This window comes from Aspergillus fijiensis, assembly GCF_003184825.1.
Source record: "Aspergillus fijiensis CBS 313.89 unplaced genomic scaffold BO72scaffold_19, whole genome shotgun sequence".
NCBI lineage: Eukaryota > Fungi > Ascomycota > Eurotiomycetes > Eurotiales > Aspergillaceae > Aspergillus > Aspergillus fijiensis.
Genome location: NW_024468995.1, coordinates 230138 through 245558, shown reverse-complemented (window position 1 = coordinate 245558; position 15421 = coordinate 230138). Strand labels below are relative to the sequence as shown.

General features: G+C 24.2%; 1 protein-coding gene across 1 annotated transcript; it reads left to right on the top strand.

Annotated features, from left to right (window-relative positions):
• Nucleotides 1-13701: 13701 nt before the first annotated feature.
• On the top strand, nucleotides 13702-14658 carry BO72DRAFT_495559 (uncharacterized protein; the record flags this gene model as incomplete). Its single annotated transcript, XM_040948552.1, has 3 exons — nucleotides 13702-13718; nucleotides 13787-14399; nucleotides 14455-14658. 3 exons carry the CDS (start codon nucleotides 13702-13704, stop codon nucleotides 14656-14658), a joined length of 834 nt encoding a protein of 277 aa, XP_040802040.1.
• Between the last annotated feature and the right edge of the window lie 763 nt (nucleotides 14659-15421).

Below are 15421 nucleotides of genomic sequence, written 5' to 3'. Positions count from 1 at the left end.
AATTTTAATATTATTCGGAAAATAGCCTAGACTTAGCAAAACTGTTCTATTATCTTTAAGAATATAAATATCTGTTAGTTTTTAGAATTTGCGAACAGCTATAATAAAATTAATAATAAATAATAGCTTATATAACTACTATCTAGGATTCTGTATAATATAATATTTTAAGTTACTATATTAATTTCGAATAAATCTTATATCTTATCTTATTACTTTTTAAAAATAAAACTTATAAACTTCTTAGTATTAGAATACCCAAATAGATACTTAGTATATTTTAGTTAATATTCTAACTATAATTTATATATTAGTAATTTATCTAGCAGTAAAAAACCCAGATAGCTTTTTATTTTTTAGACTAGACTATTTATAGCTATAACTAAATTTAAAGCAGTTTTACTAGAATATACTAACTATATTAATATCTCGGCTTTATTATAATACTATACTATATTAGCTGGTAAAACTTGAACTACTTTTTTTAGCTTTTTTATTTCTTTCTATTATAATAAATATAGACTGTAAAAATTAATAAACAGCCTGGATTTAAATATATTTACTAATTTTATAATAATACTTACTATTATACTAACTTTCTAGAAAGCCCAGATATAGATAAAACAATATATATACTTATCTATTTTTTAGCTAAATCTTGCTTTTCGGTCGGTCCTTACGTAACTATATTTTTTATAAGATAAACTTTATAGAAGAATTTCTCTAAAAAAACTCTTTTATTAAATATTTTTTAAGAATAAATATATACTATAAATTTGTATTTATAATAATACTAATAGAAAGTTCTTCTTAGAATATACAATCTAAAATTTTTTATATATATTTTAGGATCTTATATAAAAAATTACTTATTATTTAATCTATTATAAGATACTTTTTTTAATACAACCCAGACTATAAGTTTTTAGATATTATAAATAAAACTATATAATTTTTAACCAGTTTTACAGGCTTCTGCTTTTTCTTATAAATACTATATATTTATTAATAAATAACTTAATATCTGTTTAAATAAGTACTATACAGATACTGTATATAATAAAAGTTTATCTAAACTATAGTCTAAATTTAAATTCTTTTTTAGAAATATATTATATATAACTTTAGATTATTAGCTGCTGCTTATTTATTTTATTATTATATTTTAAAATATTTTTTTTATAGTAGTATTAAAAATACTTAATTATTATACTCTCAAACCAAAATCACAGTAGGAAAGTAAGAATTATATCTAAGATTTTTATATAATTGGAGCTTTTGCTGTAGTAGAGATTTTAGAAAATCTTAACTTATATATACTATTAAATAATATATATATATTTAGTTTTTAGTTTATTTCTATTTTTATATATACTATTTAAGTATTGCTTTCTACTTGAGGTCAGTTTTAGTTGTAGTAGTTAATAGTTTAAATAATACCGGTAGAAATTAATAATTAATATTTATTTTAAATTTTTATTTTATAAAATATTCTCAGGGCGAAAATTATTATATATAATATCTAATAATAAAATACTTCTTTTCGACTGTAAAATATACTACTGTATTTTAATATTAATATTTTTATAATAAAAGCTTTTGTCTTTTTAGCTTATTAGTAGTATATAGTAAATCTTATCTATACTATAAAAAAAATAAATTTTAGCTAAATTAATAAGTTCTAAAAATACCGGTACTATAAAGTCTTGGATATTCTATAAAATATAATATATTTCTACTTTTTATAATATCTTATATTATAACTATAAAGTTATATTCTTTTCTACTATTATATAGCTATATATAGTATATATAACTTTAAATAATATACTATATAATTTATATTAACCGAATAAAGTATAGTATTTATCTAGATTTTTATTTAACTGTTGCTTAACTAAGAAGACTAGTTTAAAAACTTTAATAAAATAATAATCAGTCTTTAAAGCAGCTTAATAAAGCTTTATATTTAGATAATATAGATTTAAAATATTGCTGTACTATAAATCTAAAAGATATCTTTATATACAGAACTTATAAAAATATAAATAAGATTAACTAATATAATATTAAAAAAGATTCTTAGAGATAATCAGTATAAAATACAGTACAAACAATAAAAATATAATCTAACTAAAATTATACTTTTATTATATAATAAATATTAAATTATTATTAAGCTCTAAAGAATTCTTTTAATAGCTGTTACTAGTAGAAGTACAGTAAGTAGAATATATAAACAGATAGTAATTAAATAAAATAAATAATTTAAAAAAAAATAATAACTAGTATTTAAATAATATTATCTTTAAACTAATATATTTTAAACTGGTATATTTAAATTTTAAAGACTTCTACCGTAACTCGCCTGATAAAATCTATAATTATATATAGTTAAAGCTGGTTTTCTAGATTAATAGCTGCACCCGCATAGTATTCCGCCAGATTTAGTCCTAATAGATTAAATAAAAGTTTATTAAACAAAGATAAAATATTTTTTTAATAGCTATCTAAGAATTTTTAATATTATTTTTAATATTAAGATTTGGCTTATATAAATAGTAATATAAAATCAAGTAGTTATTAGATATATATAAAAGTATAATTTTAAGTCTAGTAATTAAGTATAAATACTTTAGATCTTTCTAAATTATTATATAATATTTTTAAATAATTATAGAGCCGGTAAGACAAGCAGTATTATATTTTAGTTTTTTTAGCCCGTCGGTAGGAATTATTTCTAATTTAATAATCTTATAATAAAAGTTTATTAATCGGAGTCCTATTTTAAAATTCTTGTTAGATAATTTATACGGCGGTTTATATTCGACCGTAGTTAATAAGACCCTAATATTTTTATTAATATAGTAGATATAAAATTAGTCAGGGTGTATAGATTATTTCTCCGAATTTACTTTATTTAGTAGACTTTTATTAAAAGTATTAGTATAATTATTAAACTATACTTTATTTTTTAGGCCAAATTTCTCTCGAGCACTCGATATCTTATATAATATTAAGATAATATTATAAATATAATTTTTAATAATAAAATATTTATAGTTTTTAAGATTTTTTTTACTACTTAAAAACTAATATATAAAATAGTATTCCAGCTTCTTCAGTTTAATAACCGGTATAAATAAATATAATATATTTTTATTTAATAACTTTAAATAATAATAGATCAGATTGTAGATTTCTTATTACTTAATAATATATTTTATTTAAGATTGTAGTTATAAAAAATAGTACTTATCGGTAAAAGCCGGAATCTTACTAATAATAGATTACGCGGGATTTCCGGCTTTCAGAGGCTTTAAAAAAAGATTATAATAGTATTAAATAAACTTTTTAAAAATAGTTTAATAAGTTTATATTTTTATTTGCTTTTTTAGTATCTTTTTCTATTTTCGTTCTTTCTTAGCTTTAAAGAATAGGATCTTATAGTTGACTGGGTCCGATATAACTATAATAAATAGATATTAAAAAGAATATTATTATTAGTAAACAACAGCTAACTAAAAAACAATAAAATATCAGACTATTTCTAAAAGAAATAAATCCCCGCGGAACGATAAAACAGATTAAAATTAATCCAATAATTTAAATTTTTCACGCGACTAGATTTATACTATAAAGAAAGCTCTTTAAGCAGTGTCTTTATAATAAGATTATTTAAGACTTTCTAGTACAAGCTTTAAAAGTTGCGAGAAATATAGTCTTCTACAGTAAGATTATTCCGCGCGAAATCCGGTACTGTCGGTGGATAGTACTACAACCTAAAAAACTAAGATATATATTTAGTAAAATATAAAATACTATATTAAAAGATTTATTTTAGATATCTACTATTTCTACTCTAGATATTTTCTTAAAGTATTGTTAACCTGCTGCTATATTAGTCTAATAATAATATTAGCCTTAAATTATCTATTATAATATTTTAAAAATTTGTAGTCTTAGCTGATAATAGCTCGAGCCCGAAGATACAGTCTTATCTAATCTTAGAAAGAAAGTAGTATTAATAGATATAAACAGAATATTCTAAAAATCTAATAGATAAAAATCTATTAGTATTTATACTACTCCGCTTAATATTATAAACAGTTCTATATTAATAAACAGTCTGTTAGGTATAAGATAATGTAGACTAACCATTTACAGTATATTACTAGATATAACTTATTAAAAGCCTTCTACTTCTTATAAGAAATAACTAAAAGTCTTTTCAGCTATAATAATAAAACCTATTAATCCCAGCTAATCAATTTATAAAACAAAGATATATAATATATATTAATACCGGCTGACTTCAGCCGTATATCTGCTATATTATACTCGAAGGCTAAAAATATATATATAAACTTATATAATACTTAGAAGAATATATAATATCTCTTTTTATTTAGTAAATTACTAAATATACTAAATATTTTTATACAGCGATCTTTGGCCAGTGGTATTAATAGAATCTTAAGAATAGAAAATACTAAAGATTACAAAAATCTTATTTTATAAAGCTTACTATTTATATAGATAATAATAGTAAGTTGGATAGCTATAATAATATTCTAAAGAATATTTACTAAGCTTTATATTTTAAGACCTAATAAAAGCTCAAGAAAATCTTAAATAAATTAAATAATTAGCTTATTAATACTTCTAATCTAATTAATATTAATTTCTTACCCGCGTCCTGCACCTTCAAATAGAAAAATTAAAATTACCGGGCCGAGAAATATTACTGTTAAAAAAATACTACAAATAGTATAAATTATAGGTAACTAATAAAATATACAAGCCGGACTAATAAAAATTATATAATATAACTCTGTTAAACAGCCTTTATCTCGAGTTAGTTAAAGAAAATCAAAAGTATATACAGTTTATTATTAAATAAAAAATAACAAAGAAGACTGCATGATAATTTATTCGCGATATATATAAATAAGCTAACTATATAAAAAAAAGCCGTTATTAGAAGAAAATATATAAAAAAATATTACTGCTTAGATACTAGTACTATAGAATATACTATTCTTTTTAGTAATAGAACTATTATTTGTATTATATATATATTAAACTTTTTTTAATTTACTTAGTCTATTATCTTATAGTTTTAAAATCTTAAATAGTTTAATATATTATATTAATTACAACTATAATATATTTACTGTATTTAAATAATACTTCTATAGATTCTAGAATAAACTTCTCTATTATAATTTAAAATTATTCTATAAAAATATTAAGTAGAACAGATTTTTTAAATTATTTTACTATACAATCTATATAAATTATATCTTAAAGATTGTATAATATAAAGATATTTATATATTACTAACTGTCTTCTAGATTTTTTTTAAAAATAGTATTCTAATTTTTTTAAAATATTTTATACTTACTATTATTAGAACTATTAAAATAGTTCTACTTCTCCGCTATTTTTACTTTTTTTATAACCAGCCGGCTGTTTTTGTCTATTTAATATTAGCCGACTCTTTAATACTTATATAATTCTATAAAATATTTTTTTTAACTTATTTTAGATTAATTTTTTTAATGATAGCAGCTAACGGAATATTATAAAGATATAGATAAGTACTACTAATATATTAATCCGTCTTATTTAATAGTTTTAATTTAAGATTTTTAATTAGATTCTGCAGCCTAAAAAAGCAGGTATTTTTTAAGTAATTTATATTAATAATATAAAAAGCTTAATTATTATATAAGAAATATAATATCTTACTCTACTAGAATTATTTTAGTCTTTAATTTTCTGTATACTTATAATTAGAGAAGAGGCTGATAAATAGAATAAGATTTTTATATTTTTAAATAAATTATTTTATAATATCTGTTTTAAATTCCGAGTTTGCTTGGTTTATATAGATCTTTTTTTAATTTACAGTAATAAAGTCTTTGTTTTTAGAATAATCTATTTAATTACCGGAATAATTAATTTAATATAAGTATAAGGACACGCTTTTGTTTAATAAATAATACTTTATATTTTAAAGTAATATAGAAACTAAATTATACAAACTTTTCTTAAATATATTTAAGACTAGAAAAAAGTATAAAAAGTAGTTTATATTATTTTATATTACTATATTATTAAATCTAGAGGCTGTTTAGTATACTATAAAAATTATAGTATTACAGCAGATTTTTCGCAGTATTTAAACTTATTTACTTACAGATTTTATATCTTATATAGCTATAGTATTAATTATATCGAATTTATAATAGAATATATTATAAATATTATAAAGTTTTACTAATTAGTAACTAAAAAAAGGCGGTCTCTTAATAGTATATCCAGTAGAATCCTATATCTAATATTACTGGTATTTATAAGTTGTAATCTGCCAGCCATATTTTAAATATAATCTATAATATTATATTCTAAAATATTAAGATTATTACTACTAGCGAAGAATTCTACAGGTAATATAACTAGAACTAAATCCCGATAAATAAATAATAATAAATAATAATGTTTAAATAAAGAAATATTAATCAAAATGTTTTTATCTTTATTAAGAAATAATAAAATAATAACAGTAAAATATATAGAACTGTATATTAGATATTTTTTTTATAATAAGATTTTTAATCGAAAGAATAATATTTTATAAGACCTGTAATCTTATATACTTCTATCTCCGGGAAAAAAAAAGAACTAAAAATAATATAAACTTAAAGATTTTAAATATTTTTTTTTTTATATATTTATTTGGAATAATAGAAGAGACTAAATCGCTATAAATAAAAATTATATTTTATAATAAGTATTTTTATTTAAATAAAAATAAACTTCGAACCGGGTAATATCCCGCCGAGAATAATATTAAGACTAAATTATTATTTCTATAAAAATATTGGGTGTTGGTAGAACCAAGCTATTAAAAGTTTTAAAGTATATTATCCGGATTAAATAAAGAGGTAAATATTATCTATTTTAATTTATATAAAAAAAATTATAGTTATAATTATATAATCTTATAGTAGAATCTAATAGTATTACTATTTTTATATCTGTAGATAGTACTAGCCTTTTTAATAAAATAGAGATGAAAGTATAGAATAAATAAACAGATTATTTAAATAGCTATATTTTATATAGTAGAATAAAATTATTAAAAATAAAAAGATTAGTTAGATATAGAATAGTAACAGTATATTAATTTTAAGACTTATTCTCGCTATTCTAGAAGATTCTAGGAATTAAATATTAGAAATGCTAAAATTATTAATATTATGACTTTTTTATAAAAAAATTTATAAATAAGCTATAAGCAGTCTGATATAATTATATTTTATTTATTCTGTATTTAGCTTGGCTAGCTTAAAGTACTATATAATTATACTTAGATAATACTTCTATAGGACTTTAGAATAAATATTATTTTAATAACTAGTTAATTAATAGCGAAAGCTTTTTTTTTAAACATAATCTTATTTTATTCTTATTATAAAACAGAGTTAAAAATATTTTTAACTTGATTTTTAATAGCTATTATATATTACTGCTACCAGCTGTTTTTAATAGATTTTATTTATCCGCCTCGGAAACTATTTTTAATACCGGAAGATACTTAAATAGCATAAATCTTATTTAAAATATTAATAAACTATATATTTAAGTATTTATTAAAAGAACGGTACAAACCAGCAGTTTTTATAAAAAAGATATTTAGATATATTTAATATAAGAATATCTTTTTTGAGTACTTCTTTACTTATATATACACAAATATAATATCGGAAGAAGAATATAGAATAGATTTGGATTTCTGTTAAATTTTTATCTACTTTTATAATTTTTTATTATAAAGTTTAAAAAATAAAAATACAGCTATAAATACTATTAACAACTTTATAGAATATTTAATAGATAACTTTTTTATATTATATAAGTTAATATCTGTCTATAAGCTTAATTTATTCTGAAAGAGGCTAACTTTATAATATAATATAGTTAGAATATTATTAATAAAAATACTATAGTCTATATCTATAGTATTATCCGCGAATTAAAATATACTAATAAATACTAAAAGTTATATATTTAAATTATAATAAGAATATTTTAAATATAATTACTATTACTGTATTATCTCCTGCAAGTTTAATAGAGCTAAAGTAAAAAAGTAGCTTAAACAGAATAAAAATAATAAAAATAATAATAAAAAATTTTTAAGAAATTAAAAAAGTAACTAATTTAAATATTTTAAAATAGTGTATATAATTCTCTATTTATTTATAATAATCTTTTTTAAAGAGTCAGAATTAGTATATAGTCTTATAATATAACTAGATTTTTAGTTTCTTTCTAATTATAAGTATAGAGTAAGTTAAAAAAGACTGCTTTATATATTTTAAATATATTTAATCCGGATATAGATTTTTTTATCTTAGGGCCAGAGATTGATAGTTTCTATAATACTTTAATATTAACCCATAATTATTATTAGCTGTTTGGAGAGTTTGAAATATATTTTAAACAGAAAAATCCTACTATTAAGTATATATATTTAATCGATTCTATCGAATAAAAACTATATTTATATAATTTTTTATTTTCAGTTATTTAAAAACTTTATTTAAGTCCTAAATTAACTATTAATTTATCTACTAGTAAGCTTCTAAAGATTTATTATATTATTATATATATTCTAAAACTCAGCAGTGTAGAAGAATATATAAATAGAATACTTTAAGAAATAACTAAAATTTATATTAGTACAGATGGCTTTATAGATCTAAAATATCTTATAAGATTATAGCTGGATAACTGGTTAAATATATTAGCTATTTACTAGCTTAATTTCTCTAAATTATATAATATAGCAAATATTTATATAAGTTTTATTTTAAAAATAGCTATCTTGCGAAAGTCTTTTATCTCTTATATTAAGAAATCCTATAAAAAAAGATAACAGTTCTTTCTAGTTGTTGTCTTTATATTTCTTAATAATTATATTAGAATATTAAAAGTAATCTTAACGCTGTGTCTTTTTATATTAATAGTATTAATTTATACTTATAAAATAGCATTAAAGCCCTGATCAGGCGAAATTTTATAGTATTTCTAATTTTACTTAATATAAGTCTTAGATAGAAAAGAATTTCTTAATAAGTATAATAGAATAAATAGTAATTTTATCCCGGCTTTAGAGTATATCTGCTTGACTCTCTTAGAATAGTAGAAAAATATATTATCTAATATTAGCTTAATTTTTATAGAAAAAAACAGATATTTTATATATAAAGCTGGTATATATCTTTTATATATCTTTATAAGTATATTATATACTAAAATTCTAAATTATTACAGAAGTTATATTTATAGTTTTATAAATAAAATATCTTAAAATATTTTTTTAGACTGTAGTAGTCAGAGTATTTTTTATAGTACTAAAAATATATTTAAGACTTTAAATCTTTTTTTATTTATTTATTTAAGGCGGCAGATTATTCTTTTTAAACTAATATACTCGAATAAATCCCAGATTTCTATTTATAAGCCGGTGGTTAAGTAATATACTTTTTATTTTCAGCTGGTATAAAATATTTTAGTCTTTTCTAAAATAGACTATTTTTAGAAAATTTATAATATTAGATTACAGTTGTAATAGCTTAATTATATTTTATCTACTTATTCTTTAGTAAATTTAAAGTAGACTATATAAAAAAAATCTTAATAAGTAGAATTTATTCCGGAAATATAACAAACTTCTACTATAAGATCTTGTATATAAATTTATTATTTATTATATTATTATTAAGCTGTTTTTTAATATTAATTACTATCTGTTTCTGGCTGAAATCTTAGTATAGTTATTTTTATTATTTTTTCTGTAAATTTTAGTATAGATTTTTAACTTTTTATTTTTAGTCCTCCAGCAGTATATTTAATATTAAATTATTAAAATAATTATACTAAATTTTTAAATTAGTTTGCTATTAAACAGCTGTTTATAATATTAGATTCTTTTCTATTAATATCTGATCTAATTTACTAAAATATTAAGAACAGTATTTATTAATTTAGTAATTTATTTATATTACTACTTAAATAAACTCTATATTAGGATTTAGACTATATATAATTTTTTATAATTTAGTATATCTGCGTGGACGGTAGTATTTAATAAAAATTTTATTACTTATATATAATATAATTATATTATATTAAGTCTTACTAATAAATTTTAAGCTAAATATTTAATTCTTAAATCTGTATAAAAATAAATAAAAAAAACTATATACTATTTTTATTAAGTAGCTACCCGCCTTTATACCGAAACTAATAAAAGAAAAATAGATTAAAAAATTTATAAATTTTATTTAGACTTCGAAGCTGGCTGTATAGTATATTACTATTTAGCAGAATCTTTTAAAGAATATTAAACTAACTATTAACTAAGTTAACTCTTAAAAAAATATAATAATTATTTATTTTAGGTTTTAGAGAAAGTAGCATTTTCTATTAATTATTCTTAACTAAAAGCTTTTAAAAATTATCTATTAATTTTAATTCTAGCGCCGTAAAAGCACGGGTATAAAATAAGATATTAAAAAATAAAATATATAAACTAAAAATAAATAATATACTATATATAATTTCAGATAAAATAAATATATTATTATAAAAGATTAGCTTTCTTCAAGATAAAAAATACTAAATATAAATATAAAAAAGATATTTAAAATAAAAAGCTTTATATAGTTTTACTATTTTAAGATTCTTTATAATTTTAGATTTAAGTTCAATTATTAATATAAAAAAATCTTTATATAAATCTTATTAAAAAATAATCTAAAAATACTTAAACTACAGACTTAAAACTATATATTTCTAATTAATAGTAAACAGTTCTATAATATTATAAAAATATAGATTTATTTTTTAAAATTCTAGATAAAATTACTTTTCGCGGGTCTGAAAAATAATTTTATTTAAAAAAATTATATTTTTAATATAGACTGGAATATTCTTCTATAGCTGTTTATCAAGTCTGTATTTATTAATTAAGTATTTTAAATTCTGTTCGATAATATTAAATATCAGATTAAATCTTATAACTATTATTATTAGATCTAAAAACAGCTTACTATATAAATAATTTTATTTATTTTTTTGCTTATCTTATGTTTAGTAACTTATATATAGTAAATCCGAAAGTACTTTCAGTCTGCTTAAATAGTACTTATTTTTTTATAATTTTTAAAATAGTAACTGTTAGAATTATATTTCAACTTAAAATAAAAATTAAGAAATAAATATATATTATTTAATATTATCTATTATAAAACTTTTTCTGTATTCTTCTATTTTAAATCAGCTGATAGTTTAATTATATTTATTTAATAATATCTGTTTATAATAGTAAATCAGATAAAAACTACTAGTAATAAATAAAACTTTTAAAAATAGATTTAAACTAGAAGTTATTTACCATATTTAATAGTTCTTCAGCCGAAATTTCTAAATCTTAGTATTAAAAAACTTTTTATAATTTTCTAATATATTAGTAAAATTCTTATCGATATTATCAGCCGGATTTTTATAATAAGTACGGTGCAGCTGTTCTATAGTTAATATATATATATTTTTAGCAGATAATAAAAAATAATTTATAAAATTTATTTTAATATTAGTATTAATACTAGTCTTTCTATATATAGCTTTTTAATATCTTAATAAAAAATATTTTAAATCCGCAAATTTAGTATCTATTTTAGAAATATAAAATAAATTATCTTCGGTAACAGTAGATATATTCGATATTTTACTAGTACTAATTTAAAAAGTAGAACAAAACTTTTTCTGAAATATTATTAAAATTTTTACTAAATAAAGCTCGAGATAAGATAAAGATTTAAAAAGCAGAAATACAAGAATATAAAATAAAAAAAAATAGAAGATAATAAAATTCAGAAAAAGATTATAAAATCCGAAGTTTTATTAAAACTAATAAAAAAATTAGAAAATATAAAACAGAAAAGTAGTATTTATAGCTATTATAACTAGATAATAACTAATATCAGACTAAAAAGACTTAAAGAAGGCCATCTTTAATATATATATAAAATAAAGCATAAATAGTAGTAATAATTAATAGTTTAAAAAATTTTAGTAATAAGAAAAAATAAAAGCTAAAGCACTCTTTAAAAAAGTTTTTTTAGATAAAAACAAATATACTTAATAAGTATATACACAGAGAATACGGGAGTATAGTATAAGATAGTTACTAGAAAAATACTATTTTCAGTATTAGTTGCTGCTATTTCGGGCAGTAAAAAAGCAAGTCGCAATTCTTTAAGAGTAATATTAAAAATATTTATATATATAAATTTATTTATAATATTAAACTACTAATAGACCGAGCAAGTTCAGATAAATTTAAATAAATTTAAATAAATTAGATTATATATTCTGTATATAAGCCTGCTTGCAATATTAAAAGTATTCTTATAAATATTACTTATAATATAAAGCTGTTAATTAGCCGGATAAGTTTAAACAAGTTTAAATAAATTCAGATAATTCAAATTATATATTTTATATACAAGCGCGCTTACGATATTAAGAACGTTATTATAAATACTACTCGCAATATTAAGCAGCTGATTGGCCGGGTAAGTTTAGGCGAGTTTAGATAAGTTTAGATAAATCATATTATATATTCTATATATACTTATAATATTAAAAGTATATATATAAGTCTGTCTGCAAGCCTGTCTGCGAATCTACCCGCGAGCCCACTCACTTGTAATATTAAATATGTTTATGGCTTTATCTATAAGCCTGCCTGTAAGTCTGTTTACTTATAATATTAAGTATATTCATAGTCCTGTCTGTAAGCCTGCCTGCGAGCCTGCTCGCTTGTAATATTAAGTATATTTGTAATCCTATCTACAAGCCTGCCTGCGAGCCCGCTTGCTTGTAATATTAAGTATATTTATATTCCTATCTGTAAGTCTATCTGCTTGCAAGCCTGCCTGCGAGCCTGTCTACTTGCTTATAATATTAAGTATGTTTGTGGTTCTGCCTGCGAGTCTATTTACTTGCCTGCTTACTTATAATATTAAGTATATTTATAGTCCAGTCTGTAAGCCTGTCTGCAAGCCTATCCGCTTGCAATATTAAGTATTATATAACCCAATTAGAAAGAGGCTGGATAATTAAACCTAAGCCCGACTGGAAAGCCACCGAGTTAAGGCCGATTAGACTTTATATTAATATAATTCGGAGTTATTTTAGTAATATATAATCCGGTGGTCTAGTTAATAAAATCTTATATTTAAAAAATAAAATAAAAGAATAGTCTTAGAATCTATCTATATAAAACCGGGTCCGGTACTGACTAATAAAAGCTTCTAATTTATAAAAAAGCAGATCTATTTTTTAAATAGTATATTCTAATTAATTAAAAACTAAGCTAAGCCGAATCCGGAAAATATACAAATTAATCCTGGCCCTCATTACATACAAAATTCTGCTACTTTTTTGGAATCGGGTAGCCTGTATTCTGCCGGCAGATTTCCATTTGCCGAGTGGCCGCAATGGTCTTCCGTAATTGTACAGACTACTAACGAGGGTAACTAGCGGTACGCAGCCCCAGCTTCCCGTTGTAAAGGGACCAACCAGTTCTCCACCCGACAGCGTAAAACAAGCCCACCATGCAAGGAGTGACAAAGTGGCTGGAAGAGCGAAGTCAGCTGGCCTCCAAAGCAACCACTAGAGCTGACGATGATGATCAACAAGAGACACGGAAATACCAAAGACACCCTGCCAAGCAACCCGCGCAGCACAGACCCCTACCTCAGCACCACGACCCCCTCACCCGCAGACCACCAGCCCCTTCTTGCCGCGTCTCCCCGCAGAAACCCATCTCCAGCACTACGGCTGGCTCTTCGGCCGCCGCTTGCCGCACTACTCCAACTGGTGGGACGACTCCGCGCAACGATGGCGGACCCTCCAGCACGGCTGGTTCTCCCTCTGGAACATTATCGTCAATGACACTTGTACCTATATCCGTGGACCCTGCGAACGTCGAGAAACCCCGCTCCGCGGAGAAAGAGTGCGATACCTGAATGGATCGCGCGCCGATGCGCACGTGTCGGCTGGCGTACATCGAGCGTTCGCGCGGCAGACCCCACGCGGGGGCACCCGCGCTCATCCGCCGGCCCACCTTGCGCTGGGAGCTGTACTGGACAGCATTCGCTTCCCGCACGCAAGCCCGCGCGGCCGCGCCGACTACACGCGCGTCTGGCGTGCGCTGGCGGCCACGTTGCCGCACCTGCGCAAGGTGCGGATCAGGATCAACCCTCGCTTTGGGGAGGATGAGGGCTCTGACGAGGCCGGGGAGAAGATTGCCGTCGGCGCGGGTTTATCAGGAGCAGTAGCAGCTGCTGCGGCGGCGGCGACAACAGACCCGGTCGAATAGTCGGCAGTTCATCGACGACGACGACCTCCCTGAGTTTCAAGACGCGTGGCTGGAAGGCATGGGGTGGGCGGTCGATCGTCTATCTGACTTGGCGCTCTTCCAGATCGCGCTGCACGTGGACATCTATCACCATCTGCGGGCGCGGGTGAAGCTCTTCCTGGCCGCCCGGCAACGACAGCAGCAGCAGTAGCAGCAGCATGGCGGGTCATCTCAGATTCAATACAGAATGTGGAACGCTCCGGATGACCGGATCCTCTCCACCAGAGGCGATACGCGACCGTTGTCGGCGGGCAGCTCCGCAAAGGCCTTGACCTTCGCCCTAACCTTTGGGTGGGAGGCAAGGGGAAGTGGAAGAGGCAGGTTGGGGGCAAGATGACTTTCCTACAGACCCGGAGCGAACCTACCATGTTTGAAAGCTTGGTTGTTGAACGCTCTGTGGAGTGGGCGGAAGGATCTGTTCATTAGTCCTTTGATTCTTCCTCGCAGTATAGAGCAAAACCGGCCATACCGCCCGGTTGTCAGCACAGGGTAATAGATACCTACGAGTCCTACAGTATTATATACTGTACATAGATTATCCAGAAAGGTTCCAGTCACCAAATTGGACGTGTTATCGTTGTCCTAGTCACAATAAAGCTTATTCAGGATCCAGTGGGTCATCGTCAGACGGCAGCAGCATTGGATGAACAAAGTCTGTCGGGACGGCGTTTGTCTACTCTTCGTTCTCTCACTACTCATTCCTCCGCAGCTATGAAACGCTCAGGGAATCAGGGAATCAGGCTTGAGCTGGATTGTTGTCATGAAATTGCGCCATCCAGTCACGCTCGGGAATTCAGAAACCAAATGGGAATTGATCTTACGGAGCGTGGTAAGACTTAAGAGCCCGTCAGCGGTAGTGCTCGCTCGGCTTAGGGCTTCTCCGGATGCGCAGCGAGGCAGCATCACATGATGTG